Source organism: Tursiops truncatus, chromosome 19 (assembly GCF_011762595.2).
Source record: "Tursiops truncatus isolate mTurTru1 chromosome 19, mTurTru1.mat.Y, whole genome shotgun sequence".
Taxonomy (NCBI): Eukaryota; Metazoa; Chordata; class Mammalia; order Artiodactyla; family Delphinidae; genus Tursiops; species Tursiops truncatus.
Window position 1 is genome coordinate 55,086,219 of NC_047052.1, and position 22,742 is coordinate 55,108,960.

Consider the following 22,742-nt stretch of genomic DNA (forward strand, 5'->3'; position numbering starts at 1 on the left):
AACACCCATTCATGATAAAAACTTACAAAAGTGGGTATAGAGGAAACATCTCAACATAATAAAAGCTATTTATAACAAACCCACAGTCAATATAATACTCAATGGTGAAAAGCTGAAACCCTTTCCACTAAAATCTGAAACAAGAATAGGATGCCCACTCTCACTTCTATTCAACATAGTATTGGGAGTCCTAGCCACAGAAATCAGACAAGAAAAAGAAATAAAAGTAATCCAAATTGGAAGGGAAGAGGTAAAATTGTCACTACATGAGGATGACATACTATATATAAAAAAAACCCTAAAGACTCCACACAAAAACTACTAGAACTGATCAACAAATTCAGCAAGGTAGCATGATACAAGATTAACATACAGAAATCGGTTGCATTTTTTTACACTAACAATGAAATGTAAACAAATGTAAACAAATAATCCCTTTTTAAATCACATTTAAAAAGTAAAATACTTAGAAATAAACCTCACCAAGGAGGTGAAAGACATATATGCTGAGATCTACAAAACATTAATAAAGGAAACTGAAGACGATTCAAAGAAATGGAAAGATACCCCATGCTCTTGGATTTGAAGAATTAATATAGCTAAATTGGCCATACTACCCAAAGCAATCTACAGATTCAATGCGATCACTATCAAATTATCCATGACACTTTTCACAGAATTAGAACAAATAATCCTAAAATTTACGCAGAACCACAAAAGACCCAGAATTTCCAGAGCAATCCTGAGGAAAAAGAAAAATCAGGAGGCATAACCATCCCAGACTTCAGACAATACTACAAAGCTACAGTAATCAAAATAGCATGGTACGGGCACAAAAAAACAGACATATACACAAAAAAAGAAAACTACAGGCCAATATCACTGATGAACATAGATGCAAAAATCCTCAACAAAATACTAGCAAACAGAATCCAACAGCACATGAAAAGGATCATACACCATGATCAAGTGGGGTTTATTCCAGGAATGCAAGGAATCTTCAATATACGCAAATCAATCAACGTGATACACCATATTAACCAATTGAAGGAGAAAAACCATATGATCATCTCAATAGATGCAGAGAAAGCTTTCAACAAAATTCAACACCCATTTATGATAAAAACCCTGCAGAAAGTAGGCATAGAGGGAACTTTCCTCAACATAGTAAAGGCCATGTATGACAAACCCACAGCCAACATCGTCCTCAATGGTGAAAAACTGAAACCATTTCCACTAAGATCAGGAACGACACAAGGTTGCCCACTCTCACCACTCTTATTCAACATAGTTTTGGAAGTTCTAGCCACAGCAATCAGAGAAGAAAAAGAAATAAAAGGAATCCAAATCGGAAAAGAAGTAAAGCTGTCACTGTTTGCAGATGACATGATACTATACATAGAGAATCCTAAAGATGCTACCAGAAAACTACTAGAGCTAATCAGTGAATTTGGTAAAGTAGCAGGATACAAAATTAATGCACAGAAATCTCTGGCATTCTTACACACTAATGATGAAAAATCTGAAAGTGAAATTAAGGAAACACTCCCATTTACCACTGCAACAAAAAGAATAAAATATCTAGGAATAAACCTACCTAAGGAGACAAAAGACCTGTATGCATAAAATTATAAGACACTGATGAAAGAAATTAAAGATGATACAAATAGATGGAGAGATATACCATGTTCTTGGATTGGAAGAATCAACATTGTGAAAATGGCTCTACTACCCAAAGCAATCGACAGATTCAATGCAATCCCTATCAAACTGCCACTGGCATTTTTTTATAGAACTAGAACAAAAAATTTCACAATTTGTATGGAAACGCAAAAGACCCCGAATAGCCAAAGCAATCTTGAGAACGAAAAATGGAGCTGGAGGAATCAGGCTCCCTGACTTCAGACTACACTACAAAGCTACAGTAATCAAGACAGTATGGTACTGGCACAAAAACAGAAATATAGATCAATGGAACAGGACAGAAAGCCCAGAGATAAACCCATGCACATATGGTCACCTTATCTTTGATAAAGGAGGCAAGAATATACAGTGGAGAAAAGACATCCTCTTCAATAAGTTGTGCTGGGAAAACTGGATAGGTACATGTAAAAGAATGAAATTAGAACACTCCCTAACACCATACACAAAAATAAAATCAAAATGGATTTTTAAAAAAATGGATTAAAGGCCTAAATGTAAGGCCAGACACTATAAAACTCTTAGAGGAAAACATAGGCAGAACACTCTGTGACATAAATCACAGCAAGATCCTTTTTGACACACCTGCTAGAGAAATGGAAATAAAAGCAAAAATAAACAAATGGAACCTAATGAAACTTAAAAGCTTTTGCACAGCAAAGGAAACCATAAACAAGACCAAGACAACCCTCATAATGGGAGAAAATATTTGCAAATAAAGCAACTGACAAAGGATTAATCTCAAAAATTTACAAGCAGCTCATGCAGCTCAATAACAAAAGAACAAACAACCCAATCCAAAAATGGGCAGAAGACCTAAATAGATAGGAACACACAGACATAAAGGATAGATAGAGAGGGAGAGAGATGCAAGAGGGAAGAGATATGGGAACATATGTATATGTATAACTGATTCACTTTGTTGTAAAGCAGAAACTAACACACCATTGTAAAGAAATTATACTCCAATAAAGATGTTAAAAAAAAAAACCAGACATATAGATCATTGGAACAGAATAGAAAGCCCAGAAATAAACCCATATAGCTACAGTCAATCTTAAACAAAGGAGGCAAGAATATACAATGGGAAAAAGTCTCTTCAGCAAATGGTGTTGGAAAAATTCGACAGCTGCATGCAAACCAATGAAGTTAGAACACACCCACACACCATACACAAAAAAACTCAAAATGGTTTAAAGACATGAACATAAGACATGACACCATAAAACTCCTAGAAGAGAACATAGGCAAAACATACTGACATAAATCATACCAACATTTTCTTTGGTCAGTCTCCCAAGGCAATAAAAATAAAAGCAAAAATAAGCAAATGAGACCTAATCAAACTTACAAGCTTTTGCACAGCAAAGGAAACCGTAAACAAAATGAAAAGACAACCTACAGAATGGGAGAAAATACTTGCAAACAATGCGACCAACAAGGGCTTAATTTCCAAAGTACACAACTCATACAACTCAATAAACAACAACAACAAAAACAACCCAATTGAAAAGTGGACAGAAAACCCAAATAGACATTTGTGCAAAGAAGACATACAGGGCTTCCCTGGTGGCCCAGTGGTTGAGAGCCCGCCTGCCAATGCAGGGGACACGAGTTCATGCCCCGGCCCGGGAAGATCTCACATGCCACGGAGCGGCTGGGCCCGTGAGCCATGGCCGCTGAGCCTGCGCATCCGGAGCCTGTGCTCCACAACGGGAGAGGCCACAACAATAAGAGGCCCACGTACCGCAAAAAAAAAAAAAAAAAAAAAAGACATACAGATGGCCAATACGCACATGAAAAGATGCTCATCATCGCTAATTATTAGAGAAATGCAAATCAAAGCTATAATGAGGTACCACTTCACACCGGTCAGAATGGCCTTCATTAAAAAGTCTACAAATAACAAATGCTGGAGGAGGTGTGGAGAAAAGGGAACCCTCCTACACTGTTGGTGGGAATGTAACTTGGTGCAGTCACTATGGAAAACAGTATGGAAGGTCCTTAAAAAACTAAAAATAGAGTTACCACAGGATGCAGCAATCCCATTCCGGGGCATATATCCAGACAACACTATAGTTCAAAAAGATACATGCACCCCTATGTTCATAACAGCACTATTTACAATAGCAAAGACAGGGAAACAACCTAAATGTCCATCGACAAATGAATGGGTAAAGAACTTGCGGTATATATACAATGGAAAACTACTCAGCCATAAAAAAGAATGAAATAATGCTATTTGCAGCCACATAGATGGACCTAGAGATTATTATGCTAAGTGAAGTAAGCCATGCAGAGAAAGACCAATACCGTATGATGCCACTTATATGTGCAACCTAAAATATGACACAAACGAACATATTTACGAAACAGAAACAGACTTAGAGACATAGAGAACAGACTGGTGGTTGCCAAAGAGGAGAGGCGGTGGGAGAGGGAAGAACTGGGAGTTTGGGATTAGCAGATGCAAACTATTTATATATAGGATAAACAACAAGGTCCTACTGTATAGCAGAGGAAACCATATTCAATATCCTGTAATAAACCATAATGGAAAAGAATATGAAAAAGAATATATATGTATAACTGAATCACTTTGTTGTACACAAGAAATTAACACAATGCTGTAAATCAACTGTACAATAAATTTTTTTTTTAAAAGCGTTGTTTGTTTTTTATTTTCCTGTCATCTAGCATGACTGTAGGATTTTAACTGGGATTTGAATAAATCTTAAGTGGAACATAATTTTCTCTAATCAAACTCTGGGCTTCAAGAAACATTTCAGGGTTTAAAAAAGATTTTCCCAGCACCTAACTGTGCCACCTTCTTGAGAATAAGACTCTGTCAACCTCATGTTATACAATAATGAAGCTAGCTCATAAGTTTTCCTGTGTAGATAGTAGGAAATAACTGGGGAAAGGACTTTTGTCAGGGCCTCTTTTTAAAGCATGCTTAATCCACCCTAATTTGAGGGGGGAAAAAAAAAATCAACATCTGGATTACTGCCTCTTCCTCTACAATCTTACTTCAGATCTTCGTTTTTGTTTTTAGAGCTTCTTAACCTGTCTTTTTTTTTAATATAAATTTATTTATTTATTATTTATTTATTTATGGCTGTGTTGGGTCTTCACTGCTGCGCACAGGCTTTCTCTAGTTGCGGCGAGCGGGGCTACTCTTCATTGAGGTGTGCGGGCTTCTCACTGCGGTGGCTTCTCTTGCTGCAGAGCGTGGGCTCTAGGCCCGCGGGCTCAGTAGTTGTGGCGCACGGGCTTAGTTGCTCTGTGGCATGTGGGATCTTCCTGGACCAGGGATCGAACCCATGTCGCCTGCGTTGGCAGGAAGATTCTTAACCACTGCGGCACCAGGAAAGTCCTCTTAATCTGTTTTTATCTAGTACCTCCAAACCTGGCAATTCACCCCCACACACACACACTATGAAATACTTTTCTCCATAAACAAGCATTTGGTCTTATAACCCTCAACGCTTCACTTTTAGATAATGAACATTCCCTGTGGCTCATTCAGAAGAAATTCAAAATTAAATTTCAGCACAGAGAGAGCCAGAATAAGGGAGATGCTACTGTTCAAAGCTCCTGCCTAAAGGGTCCTAAACTCTTAGTGGAAAAAATTAAATGTACCTCCTAGTTTTTATCCTCTCATGCACATCTTATAAAACCAGAACAACGTAAACTTTTCAAAGTCATACAGAAGAAACTGCCACCTCTGCTGCCACCAACCTGTGTTAGATTTTTGTGGCCTTGTACACACAAGTCCTATGGCATTCTGAGATGAACCAGATACACGTCACCTGACATCAGCAGGTACAGTCAGCTGACGTTCGGCATAGCAATTTGTCCAAGGAAATAACACAACCTTTCCTGTGGCTTAATTAAGCCTTCTAAGGTATGTTGGTTTGGGGGAAGTTTCAATGTATCTGTGTAATTTTAAACATAACTTACAAAGTTTATCCCCTGAATATGTGCTGTGTTTTCCTTTTGTTTGTTTGTTTTTTCCTTTGGGGACTGGGGGACTAGACAGCTACATGTAAAAGAATGAAACCAGACCATTTCCTCGCACCATATACAAAAATAAACTCAAAATGGATTAAAGATTTAAACTTAAGATCTGAAACCATAAAACTCCAAGAAGAAAACACGCAGTACTCTTTGACGTTGCTCTTAGAAATATTTTTTTGCATCTGTATATTCAGACAAGGAAACCAAAACAGAAAACAAATGGGACTACAAACTGAAAAGCTTTTGCAAAGTGAAGGAAACCAACAAAACAAAAAGGCAATCTACTGAATAGGAGAAGATATTTGCACAACAATATATCCAGTAAGGGGTTAATATCCCAAACAGAACTCATACAGATTAATATCAAAAAATAAACAATCCAATTAAAAATGGGTGGAGGGGGCTTCCCTGGTGGCGCAGTGGTTGAGAGTCCGCCTGCCGATGCAGGGGACGCGGGTTCGTGCCCCGGTCTGGGAAGATCCCACATGCCGCGGAGCGGCTGAGCCCGTGAGCCATGGCCGCTGAGCCTGCGCGTCCGGAGCCTGTGCTCCGCAACCGGAGAGGCCACAACAGTGAGAGGCCCGCGTACCGCAAAAAAAAAAATAAAATAAAAATAAATTAAAAATAAAAATGGGTGGAGGATCTAAACAGGCATTGTTCGGAAGGAAACATACAGATAGCCAACAGATAATCACATAAAAATTATGCTCAGCGTCATTAATTGGGGAAATGCCCATCAAAACCACAATGAGATATCACTTCACCTGACAGAATGGCTATCATCAAAAAGAACATGTGTTGGTTTAAAAGGATGTGCTAATAATCACCTGCCCAGGCGACCCACGTCTTAAGTTGCTTCTGCCACAACCTACTCTACTCAGACTAATTTCTCGATCCCATCCCACACATTAGTCATAAGTGCACCATTACTTCATCAACACATTCTTACTCACATATTTGAAACTTTCCTCTCTGGAATATTTCCCCAATTCCCACCCAGTTCTCCTAACATGCATGTGGCTATATTTTCTATAGGCTGAGTTTTGAATACGCCCCACAGCAGATGTATGATAAAGGGTTAGTATCCAAATTCCCGGCCAAATTTCATAAAAATGACTCCACATAATATGATTCTCCAACTAGACACATTTACGGCTAGCAACCATTTCATTTCTTTGCACTCTGAGCACCTGGCTGGTCAGAGCCTGGTTGGGCATTCCAATACTGCTCCCACATTTAAAACACCTGGGGATCACCACTGCAAGATCAGCTGCTACTTACACGACTTTCTGGAGATGACAGGTGGCATGGGTTATCTGCTCACAAAGAATCCTCACTGAGGACTGACTCAGAAAGCTTTCCCTCACATCCAGAAAGTTCAGGTTCTTGTTTGAACTGAACACAGAGCAGAGATCTGCCCAGAGGTGAAGAGAATGATGGTCGTGCTGTGACCTAGGAGAAAGGCATCGACAAGACCACCTATGAAAAGCACGTACAGGAAAAGCAACAAGAACGGGTAGGCTGCACAGCCAAGAAAAGCATCAGCAAGATAAACATGAACCTACTAAATGGGAGAAAATGTCTGCATACTGTATGTCTGATCACCACGGAAACAGAAATCAAAACCACAGTGAGATACCACCTCACACCTGTAAGAATGACCATCATCAGAAAGACAAGTAACGGACTTCCCTGGTGGCGCAGTGGTTAAGAATCCGCCTGCCAATGCAAGGGACATGGGTTCAAGCCCTGGTCCGGGAAGATCCCACGTGCCAGGGAGAAACTAAGCCCGTACGCCACAACAAGAGAAGCCACCGCAATGAGAAGCCCGCGCACTGCAACGGAGAGTAGCCCCCACTCGCCACAACCAGAGAAAGCCTGTGCGCAGCAACAAAGACCCAACGCAGCCAAAAAATAAATAAATAAGTAAATTTATTTTATTTTTTAAAAAAGTGGTGAGCTGATCAAAAGGTACAAACACCCAGTTATAAGATAACTAAATCCTGGGCTGTAACGTACAGCATGGTGGCTATGTATTAAAACAAATGTTTTGAAAGAATTGGCAGGGAGGGAAGTTATATGAAATGTCTAGAGTGTCCTGAGCCCATCTGCCACACGGAAACTATAATACTACAGTATTGTTCTCCAGTATTACAGTATTATAAACTATAATATAAATATAATAAATAATAAAACTATACAATAAATAATATAATAAATATAATATAATAATAAAATATATAATAATATAATAATAAAATATATAATAAAATATAATATATATATTATTATTATATAATATAATTGTTATAATTATAATATATAATATAATAAATATAATATAATTTATAATAATTTATAATTTATAATATAATAAAAATAAATATATATAATAAATATAATATATAATATAATAAAACTATAATACTAAAACAAAGTAAGGTTCCAAAGCTCCCATTCCTAATCTGAACATCATGTTTCCCAACTTTAATGGTGAGTTGGCAGAAAGAAATTTCAGCCAGGCATCCCAGAGGATTCTGACCCTAAGCCATAGGGAGCAGTAGGGACTCTGTCCTCTTCCTGAAAGAGTGTGGGCTGAGGCTGAAGATGGGAGAACTCGTAGCATTAAAAAATATATATATTTTTAATGGGTTCTTACCTCTCAACCTGAGCATCTGATTTCAACGTGGTATCATTCTCCAGGAATATCCTCTTTCCTACCTGCAGTGAAATTTTCTGCAAGTTTTGACAATGTTTAAGGCAGAAAGAAGACTGCATCATTTCCAATGTACTTGTCAAGTGGATAGAGATCTCCGTGACGGCAGCCACTGCCTCCTCCACAAGCTCCTCCTCCTGAGATTCATAAAGACAACACAAAACCTCCTTCGCGTCCATGGTTGAGAAGGGTTTCTTCCCCTGGGGCATTGATCTGCATTTCAGTAACTGCTGCTTGACCTCCATGGATACCAGACAGCCAAAAGTCGTCTCCAGCTCCGTGGCCCTTTCTTTGTTGGAGAGGCCAAATACGAAGTAGCCCACCTGGGTCAGGCTGGGGTTCTTCAGTCTTCCTTCCTTGGACAGCAGCTTCTGCACATCCCCAATGTGGCACCTGTGGCCACCCACGTCCTCCTTCTCCGTCTCCAAGACATAGAACATGGCGGCCAGGAACTGCTGGACGCTGAGGTGGATGAAAGAGTAGCAGGCCTCACAGTCTTTGCTCTTCCGGAGAATATTCTTGTCCAGGAAAGGACGGAGGGCAGACTCCTGTACCCCAAGTCTCCTGAGGTCTTCTCCATCAAACACAGATGTCTGTGTCCATATGCCCTCAGCGGCCAAGAGGCACACAGACTTCAACGGAGCTTGGAGACAGTCCCTGGGGCAGCTGCTGCGAGCTGCTGTGAACTGGCTGCAGAGAAAACGCAGGAACAGGGACGTGGTGGTCCGGCAGGTCGAGGCAGGGTCCTCCCCTCTCTCCATCTGCCGTTTCAGACACGTGCAGACAATCCAGCACACAGCAGGCGCGGAGCCCATGTGGAACAGAGCTGCGTTCTCCTTCATCAACTCGAACGCTCGCAGGGCTTGCATCTCCTCTTCAAAGTGTTTCAGGAAATACGCCTTCCTGTCCAGCTCCAAGAACCCCTCGATCTCTATGAAGAGTGGCTGTTCAACCAAGAGCCGGAGCCCCCTCAGGGCCCCCGGTCGAGTGGTGATCACTAAAGTGGACCTGGGTAACATTTTTCTCTTCAGCAAACTCCCCAGGAGGACGGGCACTGGCTTCTGCTTCCTCCAGTCGCCGCATATGTCATGGATGAGCGCCCCCGAGGGGACTCTCAGCTCATCAAAGCCATCAACGACGAACAGGATTTTCCGTGCTTGGGTGAGGATCCCTGGAATGGCATCCTGCAAATCCGGCCCGTTCGCAGATATCAGCTCTGCAAAAGTGCACGTCCCCTTGTGGTTGAGGTCCTTGCAGCTGAGATAGAAGGCGGAATTGGATGTCTCTGCCTGGTCGTCCTGTGTCCAGTCCAGCATCAGCTGTTTGGCCACTGTGGTTTTCCCGACACCGGCAGGACCATGCAGCACCACTGTAAGTGGCATCGACTGTATGGACGTTTGGGGCTTCAAGTATGATATCAACTTTGGGCTTCTCTGGGTAATGTTGTGGAAACCACCATCATCTCCTGGCCAAAGTGTATTCTTCCAGATAGAAAATTTCTCCATCGTGTTTCTCTCTCTCCTCTTCACCTATATTGATCTGTAATGGGAGAGAATTGAGGTACCAGTGATTACACTTAGCTGGAAAATTCATACGGTAAAGGACCAGCGTCAGGGAGGAAGTAATGTTCCTCTACCCTTCTGGGTTCTTCCGGCTGGTCTAAGAATTAAACTGACATGAGATGGATTGACAAGAGAAAAAAACAAAATTTTAATAATATATACATGACCCAGGAACACAGAATTACTCACCAAAATGGCTGAATCCCTCACCTTAAATACCATCTCAGCTAAACAAAAGAAGGAAGATGTTGAAGGTAATGGTTTGGGATTTCAAAGGGGAGGAAGGAAATACACTTGGAAATGGAAAAGCAAATATTCGGTAGACAAAGGTTTGCTGGGCCAGCAGGAACCATGGGACCCAGAGTGCACTCTGGTCTCCAGATCCCGCTGAGTTTCCCCACCACCCTTAGCCCACGTTTTTTGCAGACATCTCTGGTGACAGCTCTGTTCCGGGAATAGGGTCTCTATCTAAAGTCTTAAGGTGGTTAAGAGGAAGTCAAAGTTTCTTCCTGAGTAGTTTGGGCCTCGATCGTTTCAGCTTGAAATAATCTGCAGGCCAAAGAGACATTTTGGGGTGGTAAGTTTTGCTCCCCTACACCAGAAATGAGGAAGCAAGAAGAGGAAAATTACCACGCACACGACCGAACACCAAAGCTACGACTATAAGACAGTAGTTCCCTGGCGGTCCAGTGGCTAAGACTCCAATGCAGGGGGTGTGGGTTCGATCCCTGATAGGGGAACTCAGATCCTGCACACTGCATGGCCAAAGGAAAAAACAAAAAAAAAGGGGTAGTAGTTCTCCACCTGCGTTTTCTAACCCCCAAGTCTCCTTTTGCCTCTTCCAATGATACCTAGCAGGGCCCCGTGGGGCTCCTGGGCACCAAGCCTTTCTGTGTCCCCCCATTTCTTGATCACAGGAAATAGCCTTCATTCAGCCTCCATGACCTTCCCTGGGTTCCAAGAAGCAGGTTCAAGCAGTTGTTAATTAGGGGGAGGGAGGGGATGTGAGACCAGGGAGAAAGAGTCAAGGGAAACATTTGTGCAGCCTGGGGGCAAGGTCCTGGTTCCCCATCAAGGAATACATACAACAACATCTCTGAGCTGTTTTGCAGATACTGAAACCCCTCCAGGTGGGAGAAGTTAACAGTTAATGATGATATGCTGCCCAAAAGCAGGTACACCCCAGACCAGTTGTAACTTGAAGGTTGATGAAGCTGACTTCCACTTACCTCACTACCAACCAGTCAGAAGAAACGCCCATGAGCTGATCACGGCCTCTTTGAACCATTACTATAAAACTTCTCACTACCCTCTCCAAGGGGGTGGGGGGGCACAGTTTTGAGGGCATGAGCCCGCTGTGGCCCCCTTGGCCTGGCAAAGCAATAAAGCTATTCTTTTCTACTTCACTCAAAACTCTGTCTCCGAGATTTAATTCGGTATCGGGGTAGAGGCCAGGTTCAGCTGCACTAGCTTTGAGTTATCTATTCTTTGCACTGTGAACGCTTCGTTAAACCCACATGGGTGAAAGCTCGACCCACAGGGCTATCTGGGCTTCCTAGATTAGACATTATTGTAGATAAAGAGAACTTTAAGTATTGAGTCTACTTTATTTTTATTATGGTAAAATACACAACATTTTTAACCACTTCAACGTGTACGATTCAGTGGCATTGAAAACATGTTCAGAGCTATGCAACCCCATCACCACTATTTAGTTCAAAGACTTTCATCGCCCCAAACAGACACCCCATATGCATCAAGCATGCATTCCCCATTTCCCCCTTCCCCAGTCCGTGGCCATCAATCACCTGCATTCTGTCTTGGTGCATTTATCTATTGGGCACATTTCTCATATGTGGAATTATAAAATGTGGCCTTCTGTGTCTGGCTTCCTTCACTTAGCACAATATGTGAGTTTCATAGAGACTCTACTATTAAGTCTGTATTGCCTTCTTGGCTCATCCATCTTAAACTGTGACGTCAAAAGTAAACCCCGGGCTTCCCTGGTGGCGCAGTGGTTGAGAGTCCGCCTGCCGATGCGGGGGACACGGGTTCGTGCCCCGGTCCGGGAAGATCCCACATGCCGTGGAGCGACTGGGCCCGTGAGCCATGGCCGCTGAGCCTGCGCGTCCGGAGCCTGTGCTCCGCAACGGGAGAGACCACAATGGTGAGAGGCCCACGTACCGGAAAAAAAAAAAAAAAAAGTAAACCCGAAGAATCCACACGCCATTAGAAGTGATTGAACGGCTCAGGTCTCTATGCTGGGGGGAAGAGTTACATACGTATACACCAAATACCTAAGAATAAGTCTAGGATCATGCATCCCATCTCTCCCTTGAGAGCCACAAGTCTGTAATAAAAAAAAAAGTTGGGGTTAGGACTCCGCGTTTTCACTGCCAAGGGCCTGTGTTCAATCCCTGGTCAGGGAACTAAGATCCCACAAGCTGTGCCGTGTGGCGCACCCAAAAAAAAAAAGAAAGAAAGAAAAGAAATCATCAGTAAATGGAGAAATAACATTCATGAGTTGGCAGGCTCTGTATTACAGTATCCGTTCTTTCCAAATTGTTCTACAGCTTCCATCGTAGGGGAGCAAAACTTGGTGCCCCAAAACGTCTCTGGAGCACGTGCGTTATCTCAAGCTGAAAACAATGGAGGCCCAAAAGACTCAGGAAGAAACTATGACTTTCCCCCTAACTTCCAAAAAATTTTAGACAGAGGGTCTCTTCTTGGAATAGAGCTGCCACCAGAGGTATATGCAAAGAACACGAGCTAAGTGTGGCAGGGGAAACTCAGCAGGGCCTGGAGATCAGAGGCCACTCTACGTTCCTGCCTGGCCCAGCAAACACTTGTTTACCAAACATTTGCTTTTCCGTCTTCAGGTGAATGGCCTTTCTCCCCTCTGAAGTCCCAAACCGCTACCCACAACATCCCCTTTTGTCTTGAGAAATGGAATATTTCCTGCCCTATGGGTAAACAAAGGATGTCACAGTCATCAGCGATTACAGCCACCAGCCACCAGTCAGCTGGTGAGCCCTGAGGGAACTCAGGAAGGAAACAAAGGATACCCGCCATCTAGCAGCCACTCCCCACGGTGAGCCCTGAGGGAACTCAGGATGAGAAAACGGGGGATACTGACCTCAGCAGAGGTGCCTGTCAAAGGAATGGTTTCAGTGAGCCCAGACTCTTGCATCTTCCCATACATAGAAAAGTGCTAAGTGCCTTAACTCGAGATATCTGGTTTCCTTTTATTAACGGTAACCTTTTGCTCCTACCACCTGCCCTTTATTGCAAAACTCCTGTATATCCCAGCTCCCCCCTCACCTCCTCAGAGCAGTTCTCTCAGGGTTACTTGAGACCCTGACTCCCAGGCTTGAAGTCCTCAGCAAATCCCCCAAATATAACATAACTCTCAACTTTTAGGTGGTGAAAATATTTTTTTGGTCGACAGTCTTTAGCTGAAGTTGGTACTTAAGGTAAGGGTTTGGGCCGTTATGGCCAGTTATGCAGTCTCCCTGACTCTCTCCCATTCATACATATGGTGCTAAACAACTGGCAGATTTTTTTCTTGTTTATCAGTCCCAGGTCAATTCTTAGGCCAGCCAGAAGAACCTAGAAGGGTGGAGGAACAGTTCTTCCTCCCTGACATATTAAAACAAGATAAAACTCAACGGAAAGAAATCAAAAGATGTGGAAAAGGCACTTCAAAAAGGAACGGCCAAATAGCCAATAAGCATATTGAGACCTTCAACCTCGTTAGACTTCAGAGAAATGCAAATTAAGAACCTGATGAACAGAAAAAACGACACCCCCATCAGAATGGTTAAAATTAAAGACGGGCACAAGCACTTCACACAATGAAGGACAACTCTTACAGGGTGGCACGAGTTAAACGGAGAAAACAGGAACTTCCCTGGTGGCCCAGTGGTTGAGAATCCACCTGCCAATGCAGGGGGCACGGGTTCGAGCCCTGGTCCGGGAAGACCCCACGTGCCGCGGAGCAACTGGGCCCGCGCACCACAACTACTGAGCCTGTGCTCTACAGCCCGCGAGCCACAACTACTGACCCTGCACTCTAGAGCCCAAGCTCTGCAACGAGAGAGAGAAGCCCGGGCACCACAACGAAGAGCGGACCCCGCTCGCCGCAACTAGAGAAAGCCCACGCGCAGCAACGAAGACCCAACGCAGCCAAAAATAAATAAGTAGGTAAATTTAAATTGAGAAAACACCACTGCCAAACTTGCGGGAGGTTTTCGCTACAGCTAACTAAGCACATGTGCTCTATGACACAGCAATTTTACCTCCAATTAGAAACCCCGCGATAATCAGTGCTTAGGTCTGCAAAAGATGCACGCACATCTGTTCACAGAACCCTTATTCTTCATGTCCCCAAACTGTAGTTGTAAAAGAAACCATACAACGAGAACTCTGAGTTGATTCAATGTATATGAAGTTTACAACAAGCAAAACGAACGTGTGGTGGTAGTAGTCAGAATAGAGGTTGCCTTTCCCAAACAGCTCAGAGAGAAGAGTAAACCTCCCCTGGAAAAGTTGTCTATTGACCTGGTAAGTGATTACATGGGAGTGTGACTATATACATGAACATACACTGATGTAATCGCTCATCAAGTATGATTAGCTAATTAAGTATGATAGTAAATATGTACAACCAGAGATTATATTTATACATATACAAATGCACACACGAAAAAATGTTTCAAAAACTCAAGAGGAAGTTAGCATAGCTTTTTAACTGAGAAGTGACAAGATAAAAGACAAAATATGCCTCCATAAGATGTTCACTTTATAAACATACCCCCTCTATCTGGATAATCTCCTCTACATTTTCTGTAATCCCTGTCTTTCTAAGGAGCCACTATGATAGTCAACATCTGAGTATTTACCATGTACAGGAACTATTATAAGCTCTTCTACAGATGATATTTTTTTCTTCCAACCATCTTACTAGGTAAATTCTATTATCTACGCTTCATATGAGGAATCTGAGGCTTAGGGAAGTGGTTCTCAAAGTATGGCCCGCAGACCACAGCATCATCTGGGAACTCATGAAAATGCTGATTCTTAAGCCCTATCCCCAGCCCTACAAAATCAAAAACTCTGGAGGTGGGCCCAGAAAACCGTGTTTTAACAAAGCTTCCAGGTGATTATGATAAATGCTAGTTTTAGAATCACGGGCATAGGGAAACAAAGGCCCAAGTACTCACATTTGCTCAAGTTGAAGCCAAGATTATACCCAGGAGTTTAACTCAAGAACCTGTGCTCTCAACCACTGACACTTCCTCAATGGAACAAAAAGCAAATAAATAAACAAAAATCCTTACATCCTCGGGCATTAAATGGGCAACACTGGGGAAGACTCACAAGAAGAAAAACACTGTTAAGTAAGCACGTGGGGGAAATTACACCCAATTAGAAGATTTACTGTGAAAAATGTTTCAAATCACAACATATAAGAGCTCACAAGTGTTATATTTAATATAAAAATGCTCATGCTAAAATGCTAAGTCATGGGCTTCCCTGGTGGCGCAGTGTTTGAGAGTCCGCCTGCCGATGCAGGGGACACGGGTTCGTGCCCCGGTCCGGGAAGATCCCACGTGCCACGGAGCGGCTGGGCCCGTGAGCCATGGTCGCTGAGCCTGCGCGTCCAGAGCCTGTGCTCCGCAACGGGAGAGGCCACAACAGTGAGAGGCCCGCGTACCGCAATAAATAAAATAAAATAATTAACATAACTTAACATAAAATACAATAAAATAAAATAAAATGCTAAGTCAGAAGAGCACAATAACCAAAAAGCATCATCACACCTGTAACGTGCCAACTGAAGCAAGACAACCACCTCCTCAGACAGAAAAGTGCTGGAAGCATATACACCCCCAAAACCCAAGGACTGTGTTTGAGTTTCCATGCCATGGATGATTTTATCCAGATATTTTCCCTTTTTTCAATGCTGCCTCTGGTGAACATGCATTTGGTTTGGGGAAGAAAAAATGTGAAAGGGAAATGAGTCACCCAGGTCACAGAAAGTCAAAGGGTAAACACGCCGCCTGTCATGTTTTCCAGTTGAGATGAGGAGGAAGAAGTTCCAGGAAGGTGGCGGGTGATGAGGTTAGAAGCCAGACTGAGTAGACGGGGACACACAGGAGTGATGGCGACTTGGAGCCACACAGAGCTCTTCTTAGAAACCTGACAGGGAGAGTGAAACCTACATTTCAGGTTTAAGAGCCCACAGGTGAAGGGAGGGGTGAAGGTCCTCGACAAGCATAGGGAGGGGGACATGAAAGCTGCTGGAATTTTGGATCAGACAGTGACGAGGAAAAGGGCTTGCGTCTGAAGACGGAGCACACAGCAGCACAGCGTGAATGAAGCGGACCATTAAAGTAGGCAGAAAGTCACCATCTCGTTCCAGCCTGGGCGCTGCTTACACGTCAATAATGTGGTTCTCACGTAACTGAAGGACGACCAGTTAGGATTGCAGGTAACACCACGAACCGCTCGTTGACTAAAGGAGGTAGCCCAGTACAGCAAAACCGCATTAGAGCCACGTGGGAAAACAAGGAAGGTACATGCCCAAGACTAAAGGGTGCACAGAGGTAGTTAGCTCTCTGGACCCCCCAGGAGACGGAGCATAATTCCTTGAAGGAGATATTGGGGGGAAACCCGAATGAAGTCAGAGAAGGAAACAAAAGAGGAATTTCTGGTTCCGTACGAATGGCTAAGGATGAACATGTACATGTGAGAACCCCCGGAGTGGAGAGTGACATAACCTCTGGCTTCCTACCCTAACCCTGCTCAAGTAACTGGATAAGTCATTTAATTTCCAGTTCCCACTGCTAAGCCTGTTTGGCCAAGAGCCACACCTGAAACCATGCGATGCCAGGAATATAGAGGCTCCTTCCCTGAGTGAAGATGCCTTGTAATGACAGCAGCAGAGACACTCCCGCTTAGGTCATTCTCTCTGCTCTTACCATCATGAAAGCGGATTTTTCCCACCCAGAATGAATGGGTGACGGGAAAAGGGGGGAGTCCTCGACTTGGGTATATTCATAGGCAGATAAAAGCAGGACCTGAGAGGTAGCCTTGAAAAATGAATAACAAAATGTGTTGATGGAGTCAAATAGACTACAGGTGAATAGCTTTACCCTTAGCGGAAAGCAATTCTTTGTTTTGGTGGGTTTTTTTTTTTTTTTTTGGCCGTGCCACGGGGCACGTGGGATCTTAGCTCGCAAACCGGGGATGGAAGCCGTGCCCCCTGCAGTGGAAGCTCAGACCCCTAACCACTGGACACCAGGGAAGTCCCAAGCAGTGCTTTATTTGAAATAGGTATGAGCAACGTAAGGGTGAAGACCAGTGCTGAGAAACTTAGGACCTGAGCTGGAACAAGCCTGAAAGGCTCTGCTGTCACAGCAAAACAAATGCAAAGACACTTGCTGAAAAGGAAGCGATATGCTGCCGCCTGGAACTACAAAATTGCTCAGGACTCTGCATCTAATTAGCAGCAGTAGTTCCCCTTGATGCTCTGTCACCACAAGCATTTGGGGGGAAAAAAACACAAATTTATAAATTCATGACCACGTCGCTGTCCCCCACCCTTCATGACAGTGACACCTGGATCCGTCTTTTGAGATCAAGGAGTGATACCATCCCGAATTATAGATGCAAAACTGAGGCTCTGACACAGTAGTCCTCGGCTCGAAATTACAGTGGGAATGCAAAGATACCGCAGGTGGGCCGGAGGGATCTCTTTGGGGTGATGGAAACGTCCTGAAATTGGGTTAGAGTTACGGTTGCACAACTCTGTTGTAAGTCTGCTAAAAGTCACTGTACACTTAAAATGGGTGGATTTTGCAAGATGGAAATCATACCTTAAAGAAACACTTAAAAATAGCATTGGGGGCTTCCCTGGTGGCGCAGCGGTTGAGAGTCCGCCTGCCGATGCAGGGGACTCAGGTTCGTGCCCCAGTCCGGAAGGATCCCACATGCCGCGGAGCGGCTGGGCCCGTGAGCCATGGCCGCTGAGCCTGCGCGTCCGGAGCCTGTGCTCCGCAACGGGAGAGGCCACGACAGTGAGAGGCCCGCGTACGGCAAAAAAAAAAAAAAATGGCATTGGAAGAAAAAAGTTACACATGAGAGGCTTCCCTGGTGGCGCAGTGGTTGAGAGCCCGCCTGCCGAGGCAGGGGACACGGGTTCGTGCCCCGGTCCGGGAGGATCCCACATGCCGCGGAGCGGCTAGGCCCGTGAGCCACGGCCGCTGGGCCTGCGCGTCCGGAGCCTGTGCTCCGCGGCGGGAGAGGCCACAGCAGTGAGAGGCCCGCGTACCGCAAAAAAAAAAAAAAGTTACACATGAAATCACTAGCAGCTATCCCCCCCTCCACATCTCGTCTCCTCCTTATAAGGAGAGAACTCACCTTGAGGCCCGCAAAAACCTTCTCGAAGTCTCACGCCGCCATTCAAGCTCGCAACATTCCGTGCAAAGGCTCCACCAATAATTGCCACTGAGTTAAGAGATCAGACAGAGAAACAGGTACAAGAGTAGGTACTCACCTCCCTTCGGCTACGACTCAGTTGCAACCTGTGGGTTACCTCACGCAAAGCAAAGCCTCCACCAAGAGGAAGTCTTCTACCAGCCCGCACTCTGTGATTGGCCCGTGGGACCTGGCGGGAGGGCAGGACTTCCGGTCCAGGGTGCAATGGCTCTCCTTATAATGGTCAACCGGTGGTTCTCAATCTTTAAAGTGAGACTCACATTGAAATTACCCAGGTCCAATCCTTGGTCATCCTACTCGAATTGGTCTGGGGTGGGCTTTAAGAAGCCAGAAGCCTTCAAAAGCCCCCCAGGTGATTCTGCTACTGACCAGGGTTCTTGACCTTCCCCAATCAATAGAAATTGATCAGAGGCCAGACAAGAAATTCGTGCAAGGTTTTATTGGGGCACTTGCTGCAGCTGGGGGGAGAGAGAACAAACTTCAGGTTCCCTTGCTGGCTTGCTCCCCAAGGCCGGGGGAGGGGGGTGAGCTCTCTCCATATATGGGGAGAGAGTAGGGGTGTGTCCAGGGGGTCGGGCTGGAGGGGGGGCTTAGGTGGTTTGCCCACCCATGAGGTGGTGTTTTGTGCAGGGGGCATGCTCAGTACCCTGCTTTTGCTCCCAACCCCCCCCCCCCCGCCCCCCCGCTTTTGCTCCGGGGTCTTCAAAATTGTCAGTTGCGTTTTCTGGTCTCTTTGTATCTCTTGTCCAGAATTTGCCCCACCTGTAGGTAGGCACGCAGTTATTTTTAGTCCCATGTAGTTTCTTTGTATTTTGTTGCTCGAGGAGTCCAGGTGCAAGCATTGCAGCAAAGGGTCCCAGGTCCCAGCCCGTCTCAATTCTTGTATTTTTTTTAATTTTTAAAAATTGCTGTTTACTATATTTTATTTATTTTTAATTTTTGGCCACACCACGCAGCATGTGGGATCTTAGTTCCCCGACCAGGGATCGAATCCACACCCCCTGCATTGGAAGGCGGATTCTTAACCACTGTACCACCAGAGGATTCCCCAGCCTGTCTCAATTCTAATGTGCAATCTCTCTCCCAGACCAACTAGGTCAGGTTTTTCAACCTTGGCACCTAGCAATATTTTGAGATGGATGATTCTTTGTTATGGGGAGCTGCCCTGTGCATGGTAGGATGTTTAGCAACATCCCTGGTCTCCACCCACTAGATGCCAGTAGCACCATCCAGTTCTGACAACCAAAAATGTCTCCGAAGTTTGTCAAATGTCCGCTGGGGAACAAAAATCACCCCAGGTTGAGAACCACTGACACAGGTGCAATTAGCTGACTCCATCATACCAAGGGTATTGAAATGCACCCATATTCCATGTTAGCTAAAATGTATCTATCACAATGGTCAAGTGCATTTTTTCTACAGTTGATGGTATTAGTTACTGTTGACATTTAAGTGTGCATCCATGTCACTTATTTTGTATCAATTCTTCTAGGTATTAAGTTTAACTCATTGTGCCTCTTTGAGAGCCAATGTTTTTCAAGGAAAAAAAATTGAAAACCTGAGGACTCTCCAGGCTCTATGACTGGAAAATAGCCTGTGGCTAAATAACAATATTTAATATCTTGTAAGAACCTATAATGGAATATAATCAGAAAAAAATAACTGAATCACTATGCTGTACACCTGAAACTAACAATATTTTAAATCAACTCTACTTCAATTTTTTTTTTTTTTTTTTTTTTGCGGTACGTGGGCCTCTCACTGTTGTGGCCTCTCCCGTTGCGGAGCACAGGCTTCAGACGCGCAGGCTCAGCGGCCATGGCTCACGGGACCAGCCGCTCCACGGCATGTGGGATCCTTCCGGCCCGGGGCACGAACCCGTGTCCCCTGCAACGGCAGGCAGACTCTCAACCACTGCGCCACCAGGGAAGCCCCTACTTCAATTTTTTAAAACCATAAAATTTAGTGATGATAACATGTCACGTACATTCTAAGTCCATTGCATATATTATCTCATTCAATCCTCAAACAATAATATGAGGCAGGTATTGCTATTATCATAACTGTTTTGTACACCTGAGGCAGAGAGTGTGAAAGGCAGTCAAAATCTAGAGCACATACTCTATTTTTTTTCTTTTAATAAATTTATTTATTTTATTTATTTTTGGCTGCGTTGGGTCTTTGCTGCTGCACACGGACTTTCTCTACTTGCCGCGAGTGGGGGCTACTCTTTGTTGAGGTGCGCGGCGGGCTTCTTACTGCGGTGGCTTCTCTTGTTGCAGAGCACGGGCTCTAGACATGTGGGCTTCCGTAGTTGCAGCACGTAGGCTCAGTAGTTGTGGCTCACGGGCTCTAGAGCACAGGCTCAGTAGTTGTAGAGCACGGGGCTTAGTTGCTCTGCAGCATATGGGATCCTCCCGGACCAGGGATCCAATCTGTGTCCCCTGTATTGGCAGGCAGATTCTCAACCACTGCGTCACCAGGGAAGCCCTAGAGCACATACTCTTAACGAGGGGTCAGCAAACTTTTTCTGCAGAGCCAGATAGTAAATACTTTCAATTTTGCAGGAAATATATTATCTGTAGCAACTACTCAATTCTGCCATTGCAGAAAGAAAGCAGCCACAGACAATATATAGTGAATGGGCTGACTGTGTTCCAATAAAACTTTATTGACAAAAACAAGTGGTGGGCCAGATTCAGCCACTGGCCACAGGTTGCTGGTCCTTGCTGTTGTCTGTTATTCTCAACTTTCTATTTTAAATTGGAGAAATAGAGGGAAAGGGTGAGGGAGAGAGATGGGGAGAGGAAAGGAGTTAAAGGAATAAAGAAGACAGAAATGAGAATTAACTAATGTCAAGGACATTCTCCAGGTCACAGTAGGTTCTCTACATAATTAAACATGTGAAATCTCCACCACACATCTGTGAAAAGGACAATATTTCAACTATACTATTGAGAATTGAAGTTCAAAGACATTGCAGAGCTTGACAAAAGTCTCAGAACTATCAGGGCAGATAAACCCAGAGCAGAAAGATATTAAAACCTCTCTCCAATAAAACTCTTCTCTAACAGTAGAAGGAGGTCATATCCTCCAATGCTGCACACCAGGATTCGTCAGACATTAGGGGGATCTTGTAGTCTTGGCTGATATATAAGTGACAGATACAGCTGTGTGATTTTAATCCAATGTTTATTATAGTTATTCTCAGTGAGACATTTGGTCTGATACACCTGGGATAGCTAGAAGTGGGAGTTACTGAGGGAGATTTTAAATTTCTGATTTTATTTCTTTGGTTTCTCTAGAAATATTTACATTTTGCTTTTATTACATGAGTCTGCTTTTTTTCCGGCTTTACTGTGATATAATTGACAAAGAGAAATTTTATATATTTAAGGTGTACAGTGTGATATTTTGTTATACATTTACATTGTGAAATGACCACCGCCATCAAGCTAACACATCCATCACCTCACACAGTGTGTGTGTGTGTGTGTGTGTGTGTGTGTGTGTGTGTGTGTGTGTGTAAGAAGTGTTTTCTATTTTGCCCTGATTTGCTGAAACTGAAAGATCTTTGGCCAGAGACGTTCTGGATATTTTTACTCAAAACACAGGAGAAAAACCTTGATAACTGTTGTCAACTTTTCTTTCTGTCTCCCTTGAAAATAAATTAAACTGTGTAATATTATGTTTGCCCTTATCAATCAGCCTAAGCCAATGGGAACTGAAATCACATCCTGCTATGTGTCAACTTACTATTTATAAAAGTACCTGGCACTTTGATGCTTCTATACACACACGTACAACACAAGCCCTGAAGATACACTTCTCCTTCACTGTGTAAAAAGTCACATCTCATCCTCTTTTCAAAACTCACACTTAGGGCTTCCCTAGTGGCGCAGTGGTTGAGAGTCCGCCTGCCGATGCAGGGGACACGGGTTCGTGCCCCAGTCCGGGAAGATCCCACATGCCGCGGAGGGGCTGGGCCCGCGAGCCATGGCCGCTGAGCCTGCGCGTCCGGAGCCTGTGCTCCGCAACGGGAGAGGCCACAGCGGTGAGAGGCCCACGTACCGCAAAAAAAAAAAAAAATACTGATTATGTAATTACTCCCATTCCTTTCTCCCCTCAACCCCTGTCAACCAACCACTCTGTTTTCTATCTCTGTGGATTTACATATTCTAGCCTTCAGCGCAAACTTAGTTAGGACTTTGGACTTTTTTTCTAATATAAAGGCGAGCCAC

The 22,742-nt window shown here is 44.0% G+C and overlaps 1 protein-coding gene across 8 annotated transcripts in view; it reads right to left on the bottom strand.

The window, feature by feature from the left end:
- The window catches only part of LOC101327360 (NACHT, LRR and PYD domains-containing protein 7-like), a 120,962-nt gene extending 111,000 nt beyond the window's left edge, over nt 1-9,962 (bottom strand). For all 8 annotated transcript variants that reach the window (XM_073796167.1, XM_073796173.1, XM_073796169.1 and 5 more), the window contains exons 1-2: nt 8,381-9,962; nt 7,003-7,173 (exon numbers count right to left, since the gene is read on the bottom strand). In XM_073796167.1, the coding sequence (XP_073652268.1) occupies nt 7,003-7,173; nt 8,381-9,942 (1,733 nt within the window). In that variant the 5' untranslated portion in view covers nt 9,943-9,962. The remainder of the gene's footprint in view (nt 1-7,002; nt 7,174-8,380) is intronic.
- Between the last annotated feature and the right edge of the window lie 12,780 nt (nt 9,963-22,742).